This window comes from Leptopilina boulardi, unplaced genomic scaffold (assembly GCF_019393585.1).
Source record: "Leptopilina boulardi isolate dan_hultmark-lab unplaced genomic scaffold, ZJU_Lbou_2.1 LbouV2_123, whole genome shotgun sequence".
Taxonomy (NCBI): domain Eukaryota; kingdom Metazoa; phylum Arthropoda; class Insecta; order Hymenoptera; family Figitidae; genus Leptopilina; species Leptopilina boulardi.
Genome location: NW_026137667.1, coordinates 302,855 through 324,848, shown reverse-complemented (window position 1 = coordinate 324,848; position 21,994 = coordinate 302,855). Strand labels below are relative to the sequence as shown.

Here is a 21,994-nt window from a genome sequence, read left to right as displayed (position 1 = left end):
ATCTTAGCCAATGGCAATTTTAGTCTAGAAGACATGGATTTCGTTTGGATTTCAACGTTTTCAAACTTGTTTATCAATATGGCCGTTCAGCTGTAAGGACGTTTAAATTTGTCCGTTGAAAGTTAAAAATTGTTTGCAAGTAAATATCTCTACTGAAAGTTCGCGTATTCAAGGTTTTGTTAGTTAAGTGCTTTATAAATTTGTCATCAGTGAATAAAGATTGATTAAGAAGCCACTCATCATGGAAAATTTCGTAAAGATTGAAAAAATTGGAGAAGGTTTGTAATTATGCTTTGTCTAAATTTTCATGTTCACGCGTGCATTTATATTATATTATAATTATTCAGTTTTCTACAAATACTAATTTCCATCACATGATGGGGTTTATTAATCTAGTAGAGATATATTTTCATTTACAACTCGACATTAATTAAAACTGTTATGTGATAAATAACCAATGTAAATCCATAGAGATATAACCTCTAACTATATACAATCACATGAAATTGACATAATTTGTTTATTTAATTGATCTGTTTTAGAGCAAATAAAGTAAAAAATATTGATTTCAGGAACCTACGGCGTTGTATACAAAGGTAAACATAAAAAGACAGGTGAAATAGTTGCAATGAAAAAAATTCGTTTAGAAAGTGACGACGAGGGTATTCCATCAACAGCAATAAGGGAAATTTCTCTCTTAAAAGAACTTAAACATCCAAACATTGTCAGCTTATTAGATGTATTGATGGAGGAGTCAAAACTTTATTTGATTTTTGAATATTTAACCATGGACTTGAAAAAATATATGGATACTTTAGGCAGTGGCAAGCTAATGAATCCTTCAGTAGTCAAATGTTACTTATATCAAGTAAGTAAATAAATAAAAATTAAGAGTAATATTCTGTAATTAAAATTCATTGTTTTTTTTTCATTCTTTCGTTAAGTGAAAATCTAAATTAATATATTTGATTAATAATTTTTAAAATTTAATTATTATTCATTCCTATAAATCTTCTTCAGATCACGAAAGCCATTCTTTTTTGTCATCAACGCAGAGTGTTACATCGAGACTTGAAACCACAAAATTTACTTGTCGACAAGTCGGGTGTAATAAAAATCGCTGATTTTGGTTTAGGAAGAGCTTTTGGAATACCCGTGAGAGTTTATACTCATGAAGTGGTCACTCTTTGGTATCGAGCACCAGAAATTCTTTTGGGCGCTACAAGATATTCTTGTGCCATTGATGTGTGGAGTATTGGTTGTATTTTTGCGGAAATGGCAACAAAGAAACCTCTGTTTCAGGGAGACAGCGAAATCGATCAACTATTCAGAATATTTCGGTAAAATTCAAACACTATTATCTGATAATAGTTTTTCAAGGCAATTCTTTGTGAAAATAATTTCTTGAGGAAATTTACAGTTAAAATATTTTTATTATTTTTTTTAATTAAAATAAGAATTCTTTTTATCCAATTACAGTGTATTGAAAACGCCAACTGAGGAAATTTGGCCAGGTGTATCCCAATATTCAGATTACAAAGCAACATTCCCAAATTGGAAGACAAATAATTTGGAAGAACACGTTAAAGTTTTGGACGTCGATGGACTTGATTTGTTACAAGAGATGTTGACCTACGATCCAGCTCACAGAATATCGGCACGAGCTGCACTTCAGCATTCCTTTTTTGAGGACATCGAGTGTGATTTCAAAGAAGCCAAAATACCGTTTGTTTAAGTTAGTTTTTTAAAATTACACTTATAAAAATGTATTTATATTTTTCTTCGCAAATTTTTTTAAAAGATTTTACAGATAATTTTATCGAATAGACTTTGTTAAAAACATAAAAGCAATACGCGAAATAATTACTAAAATTTTAATTGATTTTATGTGATGAATGGAAATCTGAGGTATTTAAATTAACCATTTGAGTAGTATGTGGTAGGTGACAAAAAAAAGTTTCAGAAAATCATTTTTTTTTCATTTTCATACAAATAAAAGAAAGTAACTTAAATTTATGATAATAATATAAAAATAACGAATAATTGTTTAGTCACTTGAGTTTCAAAAGACTTGTTTTAAATACGAATATTGTGCTGGCACTGCTCAAGAAAAAAACATGTTTTTTTTAATAACTAACTTAATTAAAATTGATTTTCGCCTTAGGTGAAATGCACAATGAATAAAATTGAGAGTGCTAGTTTTAAAAAATGCTGCATATGATGAAACTTAAAATTTTACCAAGTATTATAGTCTTCGTTTAAGTAACGGGACGATTAAAAAAAAATAATAATTATGATTTGTAAATACTGTTTAAGAAAAAGGTACATTTTTATAGGTTAATTCTTAACATATGTACTTTTATACTTAAATATATAAGGTTCACTCTATATATATATATATATATATGTATATATAAAGCGTTTGCAAATTTTTTGATTTTCTCTTTTTCAACATTTTTGTTGTTTTGCGAAAGCTTTTTTAAATTTCTCTTTTTTGGTTAATTTTTTTTTTTAATATTGTCAACAAAAGATTTGAAATTTTTGACTTTTTTTATTAATAATGATCATGATTGCACTTGAAGGTTTTATTATTGGACAAACGATATAGAAGAATTGAAGCAAATTATATTCGCAGAATCTAATGATGTTAACTGAAGTCGATGCGTCATCAAAATCATTAAACATATATGACACATTTATCATCAAAATACATTTTTTAAAATTTATCTCAAGTTCAATAAACTTTATTATTCCATTTTCGTAAAGGAAACTTTATTGTATATATTTTTTTTAAAGAAATTTTTTCCAGGTAAGTAGTTATGTAACAAAAATTTAAAATGTTTTTTACAAAGCAGTTTTTTAATATAATGAAATGGAAAAGTTGACAATTAACATATTTATTATCATTTTATATTTAAAAAGATTTAAAACATTGTTATTTATAATATCATTTTTCAAATTATTTCAGATTTCATTTGAGAAGAAAATTAATAATAAATTAAAATTCTAATATTTGAATTTGATATTTTACCGTTATTTTTTCTTACATAAAATTTGAAAAAAAAATCTTGGTTTAGTGCGAACAAAACCATTTAGTTAAAAAAAAACACGTGTGTTCGAGAGTGCCAGTGAGCGCGAGAACTGTGATTATCTTCTTGGTGGGAGAGTTGTATAAATATACCTTCTCAGTTGAAAGTTCTGTTTACAAGTTCAGTAACAAGTCCAGAGAACTCTGGAAAGGAGCAATGGCTTCAAAGTGAGTATATATATTTTTTAATTGTTTTTTATGTGCTTCTACAACTAATTTCTTTAAAAAGTTAATTTTCAAAGATAGTAATTCATTTTTAAAAATAAGAATATTAATTAACTATACGTAAATATTTAATTAATATGCTCTTTTTGTAAAGGAAATAAAACATTATTTCTTTAATTGTTTAAAAATTAATAAACTTTTTTCTCACAATTTTTAAATATATTTTTTATGATATTTATTAGTTTTATTCTTATTTTAGAGTTGAAGTGAAAAATAGATTTTTAAAATAAAAAAAAAACCGATTCAAACGTATTTTAAAATTGTTTTGTACCTAATATTGTTCTTAATATTCTTATTGTTTATTAAATACCTTTAATTAAAATAAATAATTTTTAAATCCTCGATGGTAATAAGAGGTTGTAGCCTTCATGCCATCACTATTAATGATTATCAAGGCTATTTTGATGTCAACACGTTTTTTTTATAAAGAGGGGTCATCTAGATCAGTGTGTATACCGTTTAATTAAAAATGAAAATTTCCGTAAAAATAATCCAATAACAATAAAGAAAGATGATTCTAAAGTTCCAACTTTAAAAAAAAGACTTAGTTATTTTAAATTTAACTTATTATACGCGTTTTAATAACATGTAACAATAATTAAATAATAACATTATTTTAACAATAAAATTGTATCGCTCTTTGTTTTAATAGATAGCTTGTAATAAGAAAAACATGTTTATGGTGACTCAATAACAATATTTTCTATTTTATATGAATGTATGTGATTTTAAACAAAAGAAAATTTTATTGTTTTAATACATACTATGATTCAACTAAACTCAATGATACATAATCAGATTAATTAAAAGTAAGATATATTTTCTCAGAAAAAAGATAAAATGTGTCTTATACATGTATGGATTATTACTTTAAGCACGTATTTTATTATTTAATTTTAATCAGTGACTATTTATTAACATTATATTAATTATTTATCAATAGAATGCTTTTGGTGGTCTGCACAATATTGATATTATGGGTGCAAATCGATGCTCATTCCTACAATCTAGGAAATTGTCCAACTGTTGAGCCAACTCAAGGATTTCAAATGAGCAGGGTAAAAAGAATGTTTTTTTTTAATTACTATCTAAAAAATCGAGACAATAAATAATTAATTGGTGCATGGTAATTTTGTAGTTTCTAGGTCTATGGTACGTGATTCAAAAAACATCAACTGCAAGTAAGTGTATCTCTTACAATTACACCCGGGGTGATGAACCTGGAGAATATGTCATCACTCAAGACTCTGATGTTCCAGTTTTAGGTGAGAAACAATGTCTTTGACATGAAAAGACAATAAAATAAATTAAACTTACAGTAGGATCCGTTTATAATGACATTGAAGGGACATAGAAATTTGGTCATACTAAGCGGACGTCATAGTAAACGGACAATAAGCTGTGAAGTAAACATTAAATGAAACCAAACCTTTCATCAAAGTTTGGTCACTATAAACGGATTCTACTGTATTTTAAATGAAATTAATGTTCAAATTAAATTAGATTTCAAATTGAATTTATTTTTAATTAAATTAATTATTAAGCCAATAATAAGACAAGTGATATTTACCCAAAAGACTTGAATATAATAGGGAGAATTGATAAAAAAAAGAAGTTAATGGATAAAAAGAAAAATAAAGACCCTTTTAAGCTTGGCAAAGTTACTAACGAGATAAATGGTTGACAAGTGGAATGAATTATCCTTAATTGTATATTATATGTATATATGAATGTGCAGGATTAACTTCATTGAAACATGAATATCACTACACTGGTGAATTATCAGTCCCAGAACCAAGCACTCCTGGTCGTATGTTGGTTAGTTTTCCACTAAGTAAGTATCTTAGCTTTTCATTAACATATTCATTACTTAAAAATTTATTTTTCTTTTGTTCCAAGTTTTATAATTCTCTGTGAAAAGTCCACAAAAATTTTTAATCATTTTTTAATTTTCAAAACATTTCATTTTTTCTCCTTATAATTATTATTATTAACAAAATTATTTATTATAGATATAGCTGGAAGTGCGTCTCACGTGGTTTTTGAAACTGATTACGAAAACTACGCTGGAATTTTCACCTGTCAAAAATTGGGTTTCTTTCATCGAAAAAGCGCTACAATTCTTTCGAGACATCGTGATTTGGATAAAACTCAAGTTGACAAATTACGACAAAAATTAAGTAGTTTCAATGTCGATCCATTTGATCTCAGTATTGTCACTCAAACAGGATGTCCCACGGGAAATAATTCCTTGGACATCAATATTAATCCAAATACATTTACGGCAGAAAATTTTGGCAACGTAGTCCGTAAAGCTGGTCAAAAACTTGGCGATGGTGTCGAATGGGTCAGTAAAGCTGGAAGTAAAGTTTATCATAAAATTGCAGGAACTGAAGAGAAACCAGAACCAACACCTACATTATCTGCTCCAAAACCTGATGAAAATATAATTAAAGATGTAAGAATGGAAAATAACGAAGTCGAATGGATTCCTTAACTTTGAAAATTCATTGTTTTGCATTGATAACATAAGAATTTGGTTGATTTTTGTGAAACCACAATGTTTTTGTTTTTTCAGGCAACAAAAATTTCAGTTGAAACAAAAAATAAATTGATTTTGTTCAATTAATAAAAATTTGATTGAGACAATCAAATATTTTGTTGACAAAACAAAATATTTTTTTCAGGGTTTTTTTTTATAGGTAATTATAAATTTTAGTAATTAAAAAAAGTCTCGAGATTATGTATCTTAAGAAACAATATTAAGTTTAATAATAGATTTTTATTATTAAAAATAACTTCTGTAATTCTACAAAGAAATTTTGTATCAATCTAACAAATATTAAAATTGTGATACCTATATGTACAATCTGTAAACGTAAAATATTATTATCCATTGAAAAATTATTCTGTGTACTTTTAAAAACATTTCCTTAATAAATTAAAATTTTTAAAAATATTCTGTTTTTATTCAAAAATTGGTTCTGTCTAAGTAAAATAAAATAAGCTCATAATTTTATTAAAGTAAAATTTTAAATAATCATTAAATTTAATATTTTTTTTAAATCAAAAGTTATTATTTAATAATCTATACTATTTCATTCATTTGAATATTCAGAAAGTCAGACAAAAATTTACAATCTTTTAAATACCGACACTCAATTAATTAAATTTTAATTTTAAAACATTATCGATAAAAACATCCCTAATTTCTTTTTTTCGTTGTACTCGCATTAGTCCAGTGATTGGAACAAATCTTCAATATAGTATATGTATATATTAGTATATATATATATATATATTATCATGTACACCCCACTTAAACGATCAGTGAGATTGTGACCGTCGTAGTGATAACACTAATAGGTCTGGAAATTATTAATAATTTATACTATTGTCCAGTAGATTGTGATATTTGTAATTATGAGAGAATTGAAAATAATCGGCCCCACTACACATTTAAAAGTATGTAAATTAATAAAAAGGTCTTAACTATAATATTAAATAATTTTTTATTAATATCAAATAAATTGCAAATTGTATTACTGACTTTAGTAAAAAAAAAAAAAAAAAAAAAAAAAAAAAAATTTTAATTCTTCTAAAAAGTTTTAATTTAATATTTATTAATTAACACAATTTTCATTAGAAAATTAGTGATGGGGGATTAGAAAGGGTGTTAAAATTTACACATTGATACGGTCAGGGGTAGAAAAAGCTGCGCACTGCAGCTTTTTCACCCAGTTATTGGTATAAATCTGCGCCAATTTAGCTCCAATTTGATTTGTCCCGCGCATTCGTTTTTCTATCAATTGACTATGTAACAAATTATGAAATGGCGTTGATTTTTTATATATCGAACAAATAGTTGGGGAAAAAGTAAAAAAATACTTTTTAAGTTATCTCTCTTCTAAAGGGTAAGCAAACTTGATTGTGTAAAATTCGTCATTGGAAAAAACAAATTTCATTTAAACAAATAATTTCTTTAAATTTATTAAAATTAATTATGTATTATTTTTCAGAAGAATTTAAAATTTATTAATTTAAATACAATACCTTATATATTATTATTATTATTATTATTTAATATAGAAAAATTATTTATTTTACACTGTTACAAATATAAACGAAAAAAAATTCTTTTACGGCAATTAGAAATTTAATTTAATTCGCAACAAATAAAACTTTAAAATTGAATGACTTTTTTCTAGTCTTATCAAGATTAATTAAAGGTACATGTATGAGGTAATTTATAAAGACAAAAAAATCAAATGCTTAGAATGAAGGACAACATAACGAAAATACAATTAATTTCCAAGTGCCCATACGATTTATTCAATCGTTCTACCCATCAACCAACTCGTTACAGTAACCAGGGCACCCGCAGGGTAATCTAGGTGATCATTCGCTCTTGATTTACTAAACGCTGCTCGTTTCAAACAGACTGACGTATAATGTTTTGCTATATCCTATAAACGATTCGGCGTAGTGTTTTTCGTCATATTTCGTAGTAATTCGCCAATTCTAAAGTATTGTTTTATAAAAAAAATTAAATCAAATTTTTGCAATAAATAAAAATACCATTAATTTGAACATATATAACAAATTAAATTATTTTCTACAGATTTGTAAATGACTTTTTCAAAATAAAAAAATTATCGAAACTTTAATTAATATTGTGTTAATTGGATTAATTATAAACATATTGGATGTTAATTGATTATATAATCTTTATTCTGATTATTGCAGATGATTCTAATAATGTTTGGCTTTATGACAATTTTATTTGGTGGGACTAGAGCAAGTGTCCTCGTGGCAGATAAAACAATGTCAAGAATGGTGGAATTAAATGCAGTGGCACCTTTTTGTACCCTTTACACAGACAGAGGAGTTATTCAAAAAATGGTCTTAGGAACGGATCCAAAGAAAGTTCGACAAATGTCCAATAAACTTGTTTCCGATCTTGAAGAAACCTGCAAAGATTCTTTTGTACATAGTTCCACGGTAAATGACAATCATATAACTATAAAAATTGAAGAAAAAAACTTTTTTTAATAGAAAAATGGGTAGTCTAATTTTCTCATAAATAAGCTACCTTCTTGTTTTAGAATCAAAGACACGGTTTAATTTATCCTGGCACTAAATGGTGTGGTCCTGGCGATATTGCAGCTTCTTACAATGATCTTGGTCAACATGCAGCAGAGGATGCTTGCTGCAGGGAACATGATCAATGTCCAATGACTATCGGACCTGGACATTGTATCGAAGGTTTATGCAATAAATCTCCTTTAACCCGATCACATTGTGATTGTGATGCGAAATTTCGAAGATGTTTACAAACATTAAACACCGAAGTTGCCAACACATTAGGAGCACTTTTCTTTAATGTCATACAAGTTATTTGTTTCAAGGAACGACGACCTTGCTCTGAATGGCAAAAGTAAACTCTTAATTATTTTCTCCCTTTTTTTGGGTTTAATTTAATTCAAATAAAATGTTTGTTTTTCAGAAATGGATACCGAGTATCAGAATCTGATCGTTTGTGTGCACAATACAATTTTCGTCCCAGTGATAAATACGTGCCACTGATGCCGCTCAATGTGAATTAAAGAATAGTCAAGTAGCAGAAAAAAAATAGTTCAGAAACACACTGATGTACGAGTGCACTTTCAAAAAAATTATAGTCAGCGTATTTTTTCTATCTGCAGTCGTAATGTGAATAACTCAAATCTCTTATACTATAATAGAATTCATAAGTGTTCTTAATTGAATTTAATAACGATTAGACATAGATATATTGACTCAACACTTATGGCCTTTAAAAAAAGTTTTAATCGCTTAAAGCTTGATTGAAGTTTACATATTAAAAAAGTTAAACAAATTTCTCCGCAAACATTTTAAATATTAATTTATTTTTGTATTTTGAAATTACCATGCTACCGAATATATACAATTCACAATGCATGTATAATATATAAATATTTTCTCGTATATTATTCTAAATGACCATATCTGCACATGTGATACTAACTAGGATAAATTAGTTGTACTAGGCTTTATATAAAGTGCTTTGGAAAATATGCTCAACAATTCAATTATGGTAAAATAATTTAATAATAGTGTTAAAATGCACAAAATTAAGGTAATGCAACAGAAAATCTAATTTTAAATAAATTATGTTACTTTGGTAGTAGTATTTTGTAACTTGATTATATTTTTGCAACAAACACTTACCAACCAAAGTTATATTTTATGCAAGGAATTTTTATTTCAAAACAAAAATATTTTATTTTTAAATTTATTTCTAATTTTGGCATCACAGCTTTATATGCGTAAATTTGCATATATAAATCATATTTGTTTGTACATTTTTTTAATTTAACTCTAATAATTATATGAATTTGAGTATAATTACTCAGTAAACTACTTTAAAACAAGTAGTTTGCTTCAATTTCTTTTTAACTAATAAAAAAAAAAAAAAAATTATTCAATACTCATGTTGTCAACTTACGTTCTTCTGTCGATTTCCATAAATTTTAGAAAGAACTTCTCCACATCTTCCTTGAATTTTAATATTTGCGTGATTGTCGCCTCTTGTTTCGCCAATGCTGACTATTGCAATTGGCTTTTTAGCATCCACAGCTTGCAGAATTATTCTGTATCCCGAAAAAGTGTTGAGAGATGTTCCAAGAACTAGCAGAGAATCAGCAACTTTCACTTCATTTTTTACTTGTTGTACCACTTCTCTTGTTACATTGTCTCCAAAAAAAACAATATCAGGTTTTAATATTCCTTGACAATTGGAACATGGAGGTATATTGAATTCATCTACTTGTTCCTGTATTCAAAAATAAATTTAAAATAAAAAATAATGTAAAAAAATCAAATTTTTTCCTTAAAACATTATGATAAACACCTGAGATAATTCTACATCTCCATCAGGACGGATTTTCGTATCTGTTGAAATAAAGTTGGGATTTAGTTTGTCAAGAAACTCTTGAAAAGAATATCTACTAATCGTGTGATCACAATTTAGACACATAACTCTGAAAGCGGTACCATGTAGTTCTATGACATTTTGACTTCCAGCTTTTTTATGCAAATTGTCAACATTTTGAGTAATGACACAACTAATTTGACCAATGTCCTCTAGATGTTTCAGAAGTTTGTGTGAAACATTTGGAGCGAATTTGGAAAACCTAAAGAAAAAATATGAATGATTTTGAATATTTATTTGTTAATATATACATATAATTATATCGAATTCACCTGGGCCAACCAACATAATTTCTTGACCAGTATCGTCTCCTGACTTTGTCACTCCTACAAAATTCTTGATAAGAAACTGGCTTTTTGTTGCTGGTAGCGAAAAGCCCAACATCTTCAGATCTATAATCAGGAATTCCAGATTCCGTTGATATTCCTGCTCCCGTTAAAACACATAATCGACCACAAGAGTCTAGATACTTTTTTAATTGTTTTATTTCTTCTTCAGACACTGGATTACATTTTGGAACAAATGCCAGATTTGAAAAATGCAAGGCCGCTAACAAATGTCAAAAAAATTAAAAAAATTAACTCATATATTTCTTAAAAACTTACATCACTATATTTATTTATAGTCTAATAAATAATAAAAGTATATTTGCAAATCAGGAAGTATAAATAATAATATAAGTAATTATAGATTGTAAAAAAGTAATTATGTGAAACAATAAATTTGAAAAATATAAAAATAGTAAGATGAAATAAAATAAAAATATATGACTGTGGGTATTGCAAAATATCAAATTTATAGTAAAATACACTTAAGAAGTAAATACTTACATGAATTCGAGTTCAAAATTAAAGCTTTTGTAACGCGAATCATTACCGCATAGCTTCCTTGCCTTGAATTTTATGCAGTCAACATCAAAAACGACAGTCACGTACTACTTAACACAATTAAACATTCACTACTACAGTAGAACGTTTGATATGGTTTGATGGATGCACTAATACTAAATATCAACCACTCTGAAGCATGCTATGAAGTAAATGTCGCGTCAGTGCAGCCAATCTAACCTTTTCTTTTTTCTTTTGACGTCTTCAGTGAAACTTATCAGACAAATTACTTATCATCATTTAATAACTAGTGAATACAATTTTGATAAAAAAATAAAATTCATTACCTTCTTTCTATTGAAGAATACTGCATACTTGTCGTAAGTAACACTCATCTTTGATTTTTTTTTTTCACACAGATTGTTGACGACGACGCGTTTTCAGCTTGGCCAACAACGCATGCCGAAAACATACGAAAATTTCCGAAAAGACCGGCCAACGGCCGCCGCATCGTTACCGGAGATTCAGCCCGCGCAAACGTCGAGAACCAATAAAATCGTGATAATTACGTAAATATTTACGAACAAGGATTATTATATTGTGATTCAAGTACATCGCCAAGAAAATTAGCAGGTAGGAAAATATCGAAACACTTGATTGGCCACGCCACAGCCCAAGTTATCTTTGGCATTATATTCTCACTAAATACACAGTTTTCGATATTGACTAATTAATCACAAGCTACGCCAAGTTTGACCCTGTGCTTCACGTTCTCTCAATTATGCTAAGCATTTTACAATCTAAATGTAAATACTACTTTATTTCATCAATTTCTCTTATAATGGAAGACATATCGCGATTAGAGCTTTGCTTATCAATATCAAGTCGCGCTATACATGTATGTATGTGCATGTTGGATTGCTACCATACAATAATGCGAGGGTTATGATGCGATTGCAATTTTGCCGCGAGATAGTGTTTGAACGAAATAACACTTTATTAGGTATGAGTAATTGTCATTTATTTCATCGATTTGTGATTCTTTTTTTGATTATATCAATTATTTAATTGTACTTATTAAATCCTAATCAGTTTACCAATATTTTACATATTTACGATATCAATCTCGGGGTCACGCGCAACTTGCCTGCTTTTGGCGTCATCTGCACTTAAGCGACAGAACAAATTCTTTAAGGAATATAAGCAATTCTTAATGCCTGAAGAAATATTTCCTTTTTCATTTAAACTTATTAACTAAAGATAAATATTTAATGAAATTTTTCTTAATTTACAGCATTCATATTTATGCACGTAGTTTCTACTCGATAAGTGTCTAGTGAAATTAATTTAAAAAAATTTAATTATTATTACAGGTAAATTTCAAGTTTTAGAAGCAGGTTATAAGAGAAATAATTGATTAATTGTCACTAAAATGCTGCATTTGTACTGATTTGTTTAGAAATTTATTTTTTGTCTATTTTATGACCTTTTTATTGTTCTTAATAATATATAAAATTTTGTCATTCTGATACATTTATATCGTGAAGTTAATTTATTATCCCCTTCGATTTTCGATATGTGAAATGGAGGTAATATTTGAAATCCAGTACCATTTGAGAAAAATTGTTTACTCGATGTACCTAATTTTTTTTAATTTTTAGACATTTCCTTAATTAATAAAAACAAACAAAATATTTTTTGTAAATAATAATTCAAGTTCAATTATGTAACATTAAAAAATAAAAAAAATAAGTTACTCTTTTCTTATTTCAAAATTAATTATTTTAAGAGCATTTTTATTAAAATGAATTTGAATTTTTTGTTTCAGCCACCATTTAATCTTCATAATCTGTGGCTTTTTAAATCATGGTGGAGTCAGATCACAGTGAAACTGGACAGGATGTGACCTCGACCAACGCAACACGTCAAAAGGATTCAATTGATAAATCTGCCGAATTGTCAACGAAAAGACCGCGTGAAGGTTGCATTGAGGACGAGAAAATTGAATTGCCGAACAAAAAATCTCGTAATGAAATGGAAGAACAATCAACAACACCCAAAGAAGATAATACAATGATTCCCGAGTCAAATGGTAATACTATGATTGTTGATGAAGACAAAAATAGTCAAGGAAATGGAGAGGCAAAATTGAAATCATCACCAACGGATGATACTGAAAAACGTGATAATGTGGACAATGCATCTAGCGCTGATATGGAAACACAAGAAGAAGACGAAGAAGAAGAAGAAGAAGAGTCTCAGGATGAGAAGCCTGACGAAATGGAAACAAATCAAGACGTTCCTGATTCAGCATGTGGGGATAAAGATAAACCCATGGAACAGGATGAAGTTGTCGATAAGGTGAATTTAATTTTAATATTTAATTACTTGAGGGAAATTTATCAAAAATTGTAATTAATCTACTTTTTTAATAGGATTCCGCTGTAAAGTCAGATAAAGTCGTCGTTGAGAGCAATGATAAAGGTAAATTGGAGGAAGCAGGAAAATCTGAAGATAAGAATAAACGTAAAAATACGGAGGTAGTTGATGGTCTTGAACTTACAGTTGAAAATGCTAGCGACAAAGAATCAAGTGGAGAAAGTGATAAAGATGAAGAGCCGAAACCAAGACCAAAAACGGCAATTGTCAAGGCCAAGCCAACTGAATCAGAATTAGAAGCAAGTGCAAGTGATGCTGAGAAAGGAGACTCTCTGGATGCTAAAGATGAGGATGAGGATGATGATGACGATGATGACGATGATGATGATGACGATGACGATGAAAAGAAAAATAAACGAAAGGGAAGAAGAAAATCATTCACTAAAGTAAAGGGTTCTGGCTCAGATGAAAGTTCTGATAATGATTCCAATGATGACGAGGATTATAGTCCACATACTAAAAAGAGACGTACTCCGGCAAAGAAAACACCGGCCAAGACACCTGGTAAACGGGGTCGTGGACGTGGACGTGGACGGCCACCAACAAGAAATATCGTCAAAGATAAATCCGATGAAGATGAAGACGTCGCTTTATCAAGCAGATCAAGGCGAACTGTTTCCAAGCGAAGTGAAAAATTTGATGAATCCAAGGGTGATACATCGGAAAGCGAAAACGAAAGTAGCAGTGAAGAGGATAGCGGAAAAGAAAAGAAGAGAAGAAAGAGAAACAATGTAAGTTTTACTTTTTTTTGAATTAATTAAATAATATTGTTGGAAAAGATGTTTTAATTTTGTAAATACTTCAGGACCCGGAGAACGATAAGAGGATACAATCTTTAAAAAAATATGTGGACATGACTGGAATAAAAGTAAAATATCCAAATGTTTGGGAAGGATGCAAAACTAATAGCGATCGTATCAAGTGTTTGAAGGATCTTTTAGAGAAAAATGGCGTCGTCGGTAGACCAACTGCTGAAAAGTGTAAGAAGGCTAAGGAGCAAAATGAGAGGATAGGTGATGCTCCAGAATCAACTCCAAGTAAACCTGCATCTGGAGAAGGTATTTATCTCTCTATAAACAGAAAAACAAATTAATAAATTTTAAAAAAGTACAATAATAAAATAATTCATTTAGGCCGTGTGACCCGTGCAAGAAAAAGCCAGAACTCTCCTGGTGCAGCATCACGAAATCGCGAGTCTCGTAAAAAAACTGAAAGTGACTCCGAATGAAAGTAAAAATGATTCATGGAGACCCTGAATCGACTGATAAGTAAGTCATTAATTTCTTGATTTCACGGGTCGAGCTTGTTCTGTATTTTTGGCATATACTTCAATCAGCGGATATAAATTTTTATCAAAAAAATAGAAAAGAGAAGTGTATTAAAAGTTAACTAACTTGCCTAAAAAACAGTGCATATAAAAAAATTTAATTTCATTAACAAATTAAGTGTATTTGGTAAAGAAAAGGAAAAATATTTAATGGCTTGATTGAATTCGTACGTGGAACCAAGCACACAAGGTATGTACGTGCAAAGAAAAAAATACAATTTAGTGTATATAAGTGCAAACATGCGTAGTTTAAGGGGAGGGTCTCCTATTTTCTCGAGGTGTTAATTCTTTCTCTGTCCACTTACAAAGTGTCGTATAATTATATAAACATTTTTTTTTAATTTAGTCAAGTAACCAGTCACGTATAAGTCTCTAAACGGCAGATGTACAACTGTATAATTCCCCCTTATAATTGTTGCAAATTCAGGAGTACATTTATAAGTTTATGTCCATATGGTCATTTATTACAAAATAAATAAATATAATGAGAGTCGTTAGTTTTATCATTAACATTCGACTAACACGAGGCAGTCATAAATTGCCTTATCTTTTTTTTAATATAAAAATATACACATACTATTCTCCAATGATAAGATTAATTTCTGACCTTTTGCACTTTTATTTTTAACTCTTTAACTGAATTTCTGCAAAATAATCTCAAGATCCATTGTATAAAGATCTTTCAGTTATAAAGTCTAAAACAAAATACATTTTCCTTTCAATTGTAAAATTTCAACAAATCGTCTTAGCCCGTCGAATTAATTTCTGTGTTCAATTGTTATATTTCAAAGTTAATGAAAATACGAATTTATTTTTAATTTTTATTAAAAAAACGTAAGAAATTATAATTTTCCTTAGAGTAATATTGTAACCAACAATTTATGTAAAATTACTAATTAGTAATTATATTTCTTTATGTATTTAATGGAAAAAAATTTTTCGTTTACATTTCTAAGATTTGATTTTGAAACTGTGTAATACATTCTTTACTGCAAAATGGTTTATTTTCTTTTATTCCAATCTTACCGTTAAGTAAACTTTTTTTGCATATGAAACAACAGAAACATTTCTCGTCAACGTGAAAATCTAAATTTTTAATAGCCACACCCTGTTGATCAGCGGCAATTGCTAAATTGCAAGCGCCGCAAATTTTCGCGTACACTTTCTGATAGCATGGAAGACACAATGGACGATCATTTTCTGATGTGTACTGTTTTCCTGCCAATGGCTCGTCACAATCCCAACAACAAAAATGTTTCACGTGGTAAGTGTGACCTTCGGCAATCGTGTACATCGACGTGAATATTAACTAGAATTTTAAAAAAATTGGAAAATAAATAAAAGAATTAAAGTAAAAATTTTTTTATCTCTTACCTCATCACAGGCAAAGCATCGTTGAATGTTTAAATGAGTCGCGAGATCTCTGGCACAATAAAGTTGACCTTTGTAGAAAAAATAGACTAAATCTGCAAGCAATTCATTGCAAACTGTACAAATAAAACAGCCAGGATGCCAGACTTCATTTTCTGCTTTTTCCGCTGTAACAACAACATCGCCGACATTTACTTCTTCATGACATTTGTAACAATTTTGTTTTGTCTGAATAATACTAGAATTTTCCAATTCTTCTACTAATTCATTAACAGCTGAAGGGTTCAGTGAAGTTCCGCCTACAGCTTCTTCAGGAAAAATTGGATTATATAATTGCTCTGAATTAATTACACTCAAAGGTACACAGCCGTAACTGTTTAATTCTGCCTCCAAAGATTTTGTGTTTGCCACAGGGAAAGAATTTGCTAATGATGAATTTACATTTCGAGAAATGTGATTTGTAGATAATGCGGACGGCAAATCTTGATTGTTACTAAAGGACTTTCGAGAATTCGTTAAGGATTCTTTTAATTCATCAGAAACAGAACCTGAAAAAAACATTAATTTTAAAAAGAAACATGATCTTGAAATATTTTAAATTTTTTAACTAATCTTCTTTAGCTAAAAAATCATTAATCTTTAAAATGTAATTAATTTTATTAGCGTGGTTTAATAATAAATTTACCTGAAAGTTTTCCCTGACTTGGAAATCCAGAGATTTGTGGATTCCGAGTTTGTGCCAAAAAGTCGCTTTTACACGTGGAAAATTCATGTCTCGAGTTATTCAATTTTTTGATTTCTTTATCAGGATTTTCCATTTTCTGACATACATCAAGTTCTCGGGCTTTAAATGGACCTTGCTGTTCAATATCTTCTTTATTACTATTCATCGAGTTCAATTTTTCTCTTATATACATCAGTCCTTTTTCATCAAGAGTACTTCCAATTATATCATTAGCGTGTATGGCACTTGGCGGTAAAAGTGCTTCAGACAACATTCTTTCAGCAAGATCTTGACAAAGTTCATCGGATTTTATCACGTAAGAATCGATTTTACCAGTTGCTTCAAGGTGAGCTCTCGTATTTGTTCCGGAATCTCTTCTTTTCGAAAGCGGAGAAAATATTTGAGATTTCTGTGGATTATTGAAATTATCGATTTGTTCTGATTTCGTGAATGTTGAATCACTGGCAATATTAATTAATGCATGATGATAACGTCCTTGGGGTGAATTTTCAAATGAACTTTCTAAAACTTGTGTTCTAACACATTCGAGATTTGAAGGTATAGAATTATTGAAAATATTTGATGTTTGTGATAATGGAACTTGTTCATTTGAACTTCCTATGGATTGTAAATTTAATGATAAAGAATTAATTGGAAAATTTGATGGTTGAGATATTGGAAGTGGTGGAGGTTCTGTGGTGGAAGAAAACGGAGATTGAATTTGATTTTTACTAATAAAACTGCTTGGAGTTCGGAGATTTACAACTGGTCCGTAAGAAATTCCCGTTTTATGTTGAGGACTGAATTGTTCAACATCTGTGGCATTTGCTGGAGTCATTAGTGATTTATTAAATGGTCGTGCACCCAAGGACTGTAAAATTTATTTGTAATTAATTTATTTCTAATATTATTATACTTGACATAAAGTATGATTTTTTAAATTTATAAAGTTATCAATAGAAATATTCCAAATTTTTTAAATTAATTGTTTAAAAATTAAAATATTATCAAATAATTTTTTCCCCTAAAAATAATTAAATTGCAATTCTTGTGAAATAACAAACCTTTATAACTTTTCCTTGACCAACGTAATTCTTCAAATTCTGTAAATACTCCTGGAATTGTGTCGTTTCTTGTTCACTCAATTGATCGCAAGCCTGATGATCAATATCGTGTAATGGCAATTGTTTTTGAAGTTGTTGTCTTCTAAAAGCAGCACCGGCAGATCCTTTGATTGGCACTTTGTCATCAGGAAGAGCCTTCATGTAATCAGCGGCAAGTTCTTTTGAAGTATTTGGTGGAATCCATTCGAAGGGAGTTTCGTCTTGATTATGTTTTTTAACGCGAAGAACTGAAACACGATTGTATAGAAACTTTCATTAAATATGTTCAATTTCAAAGAAACTTTCGGAGAATCTCACAATTTGAGAATCAATTTTTAATTTAAACAATTAAATTAATAAAAAATATATGAGAATGACGTACAAAATGAACGATTCTTCGACTTTGTTGATGGACCGAAGAGAAGATCGAATTGAGGAAATTCATTGTCATTCACAATATCGTGATCGTCACGATCGCATTTGCAATTTTTGCAAATTTTCCGCCAAAAATGAAGATCCAGCCCAGGACATGCTGATGTGCAAATTAAACAAGGTGAACCTGCACCTGCCTCGTGGGCCAAGCGCGGCTGACAAAAAACATTTAATCAGTTTTCGAGTATTACAAATTTAATCCATTAGTTTAAAATAGGAAAAATCTGAAATTCTAATAAATAATGATGTCATACCTTTCTTTTTCGATTTTCTAACTCTTGCAACCACTTGGGATGGTTATCTTCTTGTTCCATTGTTTTACTATTTTAATTTTTTTTTCAGAGAAATTCTTTAAATCATTCAAAAAATCTTTTGACAATACAATTTTGACAATTTTTTCCTTTGTAGATAAATTTATTTTCTCAACGTTTTCAACGAGCTGCAAAACTTGTAAGACTAGATAAGCGAGCATAACAGAACTAAATGACAGTTCTTTAAGCTGCCCCAGTGTGACTCATCAGAGTCCAGCCATGTTTACCTACACTTTTACTTCCAATGTACACGTGTAACTTGTCCCCCCAAAAGAATATTTCGAATTCTCTTTGTGTGCGTGTTTATTGAGAAGGCAAACACAATGAACTAAACTATATAAAGAGCCATTTTCGCACACATTCACAGAAAAGATTAGGAGAAGAGGTATAAGGAAGGAGAACTATATGCTAAAGAGTGGGGACATGAATCTGATGGATATTGTTGAAACTATAAAAGTGATTAAATGTTTTATAATAAATAAAAATAAAATAATTAATTAGTATAATTGAATTAAAATTTTTGAAAAAAACATATATTCATATATTTTTATCTCTATCGATAAAATAATTGTTAATAATAAAAAGTATTATTGACAATTTTTAATATTCTTATTTATTGTTTAAGATTCAATTCCAAATGCAAAATCAAATTCCTGTTCACTAATCTGAAACAGAATAAAAATTAATTAGCAAATAGTAACAAGCTTCAATAAATAAATAGAAAATTTATACATTAAAAAGAAGAAGTGAATTACCTTTTTTTTCTTTAATTTCTTAATAAGAGCCATATCCTTTGTCAATTCTGCCAAGTCTTCCTCACTTATACCCTTTTTGCGTTTCTTTTTAATAGGATCTGAATTCATTTCAATTTTTTTCTTTCTTTTCTCACGTTTATTTTTTCTTCTTTCTTGATGATTTAATTTATTTTTCTTTGCCTCTGACCATGGTTCAGTTTTTTTCATTTTCCGAATTTTTTTACCTGGCCAAATGCCCGTTTCTTTAAATTCTTTCAATTTCTCGAGTCTACTTGCTTCTCTTTGTTTATCTTTGTATTTAATAGTGTTAATGTCAAATTTCTCTTCATGAAATGATGATAAATCCAAACCTTTTAATTCCGGCATACGTGGCATTTTTAATAAACCAAAACTCAACGCTACTTTGCCTAAATCTAGATCCTTTAGTCTTAAAATTAAACGACATTCGTGTTTTTGATAATATTGCGTATATGAAACGAAAGCACGATTTGCCTTGTCAAACAAAAGTCTATCGTTTCGCTGTAAATTTCTCATTGTCTTTAAACAATTTGTCGCGAAATTATCAAATGATTCTGTCTTAATTTCTTTTAACTCTACTTTCTGATTTCTTTTAATAAAGTCTATGTAAGCATCTTCAGATTCTAAAAGAAAAAGAAGAGCGTTACCTTCGTTACCTATTCTCGCAGTTCTTCCACATCTAAAAAAATAAATAATAATAATAATAATAATACTTAAACTTTGATTAAATTATTAAAATTAGATTAGCGGATTAAAAATTGGAATTCAGTATCTTACCTATGAACAAAACTACTTGCAGTCGAAGGTGGATCAAATTGCAAAACCCAATCGACTTCTGGTATATCAATTCCTCGAGCCATTACATCTGTACATGCCAATAGACCATTTTCGATGTTTCGAAATTCTTCAAATATTTTATGTCTTTTATTTTTCATTTTACCGTGAAGTGCTAATACTTTAAAAGATGGTAAGAGTCTGTAAATAAAATTATTCAGATAAATTCACGATTTCGAGATAAAATAGTATTTGGATTTGAAAATAACTTACACTGTTAAAACATGACTGAAGTAATCAACACACGCACATGTTGAAAAGAAAACCATGTACTTCATATTAAAGCCATGCTTTTTAATAAATTTCACCATTGTTGCGAATTTATTTTCAGAATTCACTATTGAATAATTATTACTCAAATTAACAGGAGTAGAGACACTTGATTTTTCTTTGACAGCAACCAATGTTGGATTTCTCAAACCTGCTCTTATTAATTGTTGTAATTCTTTTGTTTGAGTAGCTGAGAATAATCCTGTTCTTCTAAGTCGAGGTAAGAAACTAAAAATTGCATTGATACTATCAGAAAAACCTAAATCTAATAAACGATCCGCTTCATCGAGGACTAGTAATTCCTATTTACAAAAACAAAATGTCATTTACTTTTAATTTTTTTTAGTTCTTTAAACACAAATTGAATAATTTAGTAATTTACTTACTAAAGACTTTACACCAGCAATTAAATTCATTTCTTTGCAATTCGTTAATAAGTCCTCCAATCTTCCAGGTGTGCAAACAATAATGTTTGCACCGTTCTTGAGTCTCTCCACATCCTCACGAACAGTGGTACCTCCAACAAGAAGAATTTGTTTTAAGTTTGAAAGATCCTCAAGAAAATTCGATAAGACGTCGCTAATTTGTGTTGCTAATTCTCTTGTTGGAGAAATTATTATTGAACCGATTTCTTGTGGTTTCCAAACTTCTATCCTTTTCTGTTACAATAAATCATTATAAAGTGTCTTTACCTAAGATAGAGTATTTTAAAAATAATTTCAAAATGAAGTCTACAATAGATAATTACCTGCAATATTTCTAACATTGGCACTATAAAAGCTAATGTTTTACCACTGCCTGTTACCGCTTCTGCAGCAACATCTTTTCCACTTAATAGCAAAGGTATACAAGCTGCCTATATAGACACAATATTTAACATAATTATTAAAGTAAGATTCTTTAATTAAAATTTAATCTTATTACTTTGTTAATACCATATTTCCTACCTGTATTGGTGTCATCGTGTGAAATTTCAAATTTTCAAGAGTTTTTAAAACAGAATCGCTTAAAGTAACTTCTAATTCCTCCCATTTTCGAGCTTTCATTATAAAAATGATCTTTTATGCTGGTGTTATGTGAAATCAATGAAATTATTTTTAAAAACATGCTAAAGAAGCATGTGCTTTTTTCTTGACATTTAAGGTTATGTTTGGACTTTGTAAATGTGCGTAGTGGTAAGTTGTTATTTGCGCATATCTATTGGTGGAAGAAACCTCCAGACTGGACAAATGAACAATTTCATATGACGTAAATATAGATATAATAATAATATTAT

The 21,994-nt window shown here is 29.0% G+C and overlaps 7 protein-coding genes across 16 annotated transcripts; 4 read left to right on the top strand and 3 right to left on the bottom strand.

Annotated features, from left to right (window-relative positions):
* Positions 1-79: 79 nt before the first annotated feature.
* LOC127289075 (cyclin-dependent kinase 1) lies at positions 80-2,726 on the top strand. The gene is made up of 4 exons (XM_051316841.1): positions 80-278; positions 573-868; positions 1,021-1,340; positions 1,480-2,726. Exons 1-4 carry the CDS (start codon positions 242-244, stop codon positions 1,733-1,735), a joined length of 909 nt encoding a protein of 302 aa, XP_051172798.1. The 5' UTR covers positions 80-241; the 3' UTR covers positions 1,736-2,726.
* Positions 2,727-3,096: 370 nt separating this feature from the next.
* On the top strand, positions 3,097-6,272 carry LOC127289086 (apolipoprotein D-like). The gene is made up of 5 exons (XM_051316852.1): positions 3,097-3,256; positions 4,257-4,371; positions 4,452-4,578; positions 5,052-5,147; positions 5,326-6,272. Exons 1-5 carry the CDS (start codon positions 3,246-3,248, stop codon positions 5,808-5,810), a joined length of 834 nt encoding a protein of 277 aa, XP_051172809.1. The 5' UTR covers positions 3,097-3,245; the 3' UTR covers positions 5,811-6,272.
* Positions 6,273-6,620: 348 nt separating this feature from the next.
* On the top strand, positions 6,621-9,506 carry LOC127289117 (phospholipase A2). Of its 5 annotated transcripts, none has more exons than XM_051316895.1 (4): positions 6,621-6,778; positions 8,060-8,314; positions 8,419-8,750; positions 8,820-9,506. In XM_051316895.1, exons 1-4 carry the CDS (start codon positions 6,737-6,739, stop codon positions 8,917-8,919), a joined length of 729 nt encoding a protein of 242 aa, XP_051172852.1. In that variant the 5' UTR covers positions 6,621-6,736; the 3' UTR covers positions 8,920-9,506. The 5 variants fall into 5 exon arrangements, with proteins under 5 accessions (XP_051172852.1, XP_051172880.1, XP_051172861.1 ...); XM_051316923.1 differs by lacking the exon at positions 6,621-6,778 and adding an exon at positions 7,088-7,227; XM_051316904.1 differs by lacking the exon at positions 6,621-6,778 and adding an exon at positions 7,563-7,707.
* Positions 7,692-11,598, bottom strand: LOC127288982 (NAD-dependent protein deacylase Sirt4-like). 3 transcript variants are annotated; one of them, XM_051316710.1, is made up of 6 exons: positions 11,482-11,598; positions 11,138-11,241; positions 10,580-10,856; positions 10,227-10,509; positions 9,822-10,148; positions 7,692-7,834 (listed from the first exon to the last, which is right to left on the bottom strand). In XM_051316710.1, exons 2-6 carry the CDS (start codon positions 11,178-11,180, stop codon positions 7,730-7,732), a joined length of 1,035 nt encoding a protein of 344 aa, XP_051172667.1. In that variant the 5' UTR covers positions 11,181-11,241; positions 11,482-11,598; the 3' UTR covers positions 7,692-7,729. The 3 variants fall into 3 exon arrangements, with proteins under 3 accessions (XP_051172667.1, XP_051172675.1, XP_051172683.1); XM_051316718.1 differs by having other exon boundaries at positions 10,580-10,808; XM_051316726.1 differs by lacking the exons at positions 7,692-7,834; positions 11,482-11,598 and having other exon boundaries at positions 9,595-10,148; positions 11,138-11,285.
* Positions 11,370-15,390, top strand: LOC127288936 (protein starmaker-like). 4 transcript variants are annotated; one of them, XM_051316670.1, is made up of 5 exons: positions 11,370-11,514; positions 12,963-13,495; positions 13,570-14,304; positions 14,379-14,631; positions 14,707-15,390. In XM_051316670.1, exons 2-5 carry the CDS (start codon positions 13,001-13,003, stop codon positions 14,799-14,801), a joined length of 1,578 nt encoding a protein of 525 aa, XP_051172627.1. In that variant the 5' UTR covers positions 11,370-11,514; positions 12,963-13,000; the 3' UTR covers positions 14,802-15,390. The 4 variants fall into 4 exon arrangements, with proteins under 4 accessions (XP_051172627.1, XP_051172613.1, XP_051172634.1 ...); XM_051316656.1 differs by lacking the exon at positions 11,370-11,514 and adding an exon at positions 11,619-11,767; XM_051316677.1 differs by lacking the exon at positions 11,370-11,514 and adding an exon at positions 11,791-11,940.
* Positions 15,391-15,701: 311 nt separating this feature from the next.
* On the bottom strand, positions 15,702-19,223 carry LOC127288875 (uncharacterized). Its single transcript, XM_051316582.1, has 6 exons — positions 18,785-19,223; positions 18,481-18,685; positions 18,060-18,346; positions 16,957-17,866; positions 16,275-16,819; positions 15,702-16,209 (listed from the first exon to the last, which is right to left on the bottom strand). Exons 1-6 carry the CDS (start codon positions 18,842-18,844, stop codon positions 15,844-15,846), a joined length of 2,373 nt encoding a protein of 790 aa, XP_051172539.1. The 5' UTR covers positions 18,845-19,223; the 3' UTR covers positions 15,702-15,843.
* Positions 19,224-19,352: 129 nt separating this feature from the next.
* LOC127288910 (probable ATP-dependent RNA helicase DDX55 homolog) lies at positions 19,353-21,915 on the bottom strand. The gene is made up of 7 exons (XM_051316617.1): positions 21,666-21,915; positions 21,467-21,574; positions 21,105-21,377; positions 20,662-21,020; positions 20,392-20,589; positions 19,597-20,293; positions 19,353-19,506 (listed from the first exon to the last, which is right to left on the bottom strand). Exons 1-7 carry the CDS (start codon positions 21,762-21,764, stop codon positions 19,462-19,464), a joined length of 1,779 nt encoding a protein of 592 aa, XP_051172574.1. The 5' UTR covers positions 21,765-21,915; the 3' UTR covers positions 19,353-19,461.
* Between the last annotated feature and the right edge of the window lie 79 nt (positions 21,916-21,994).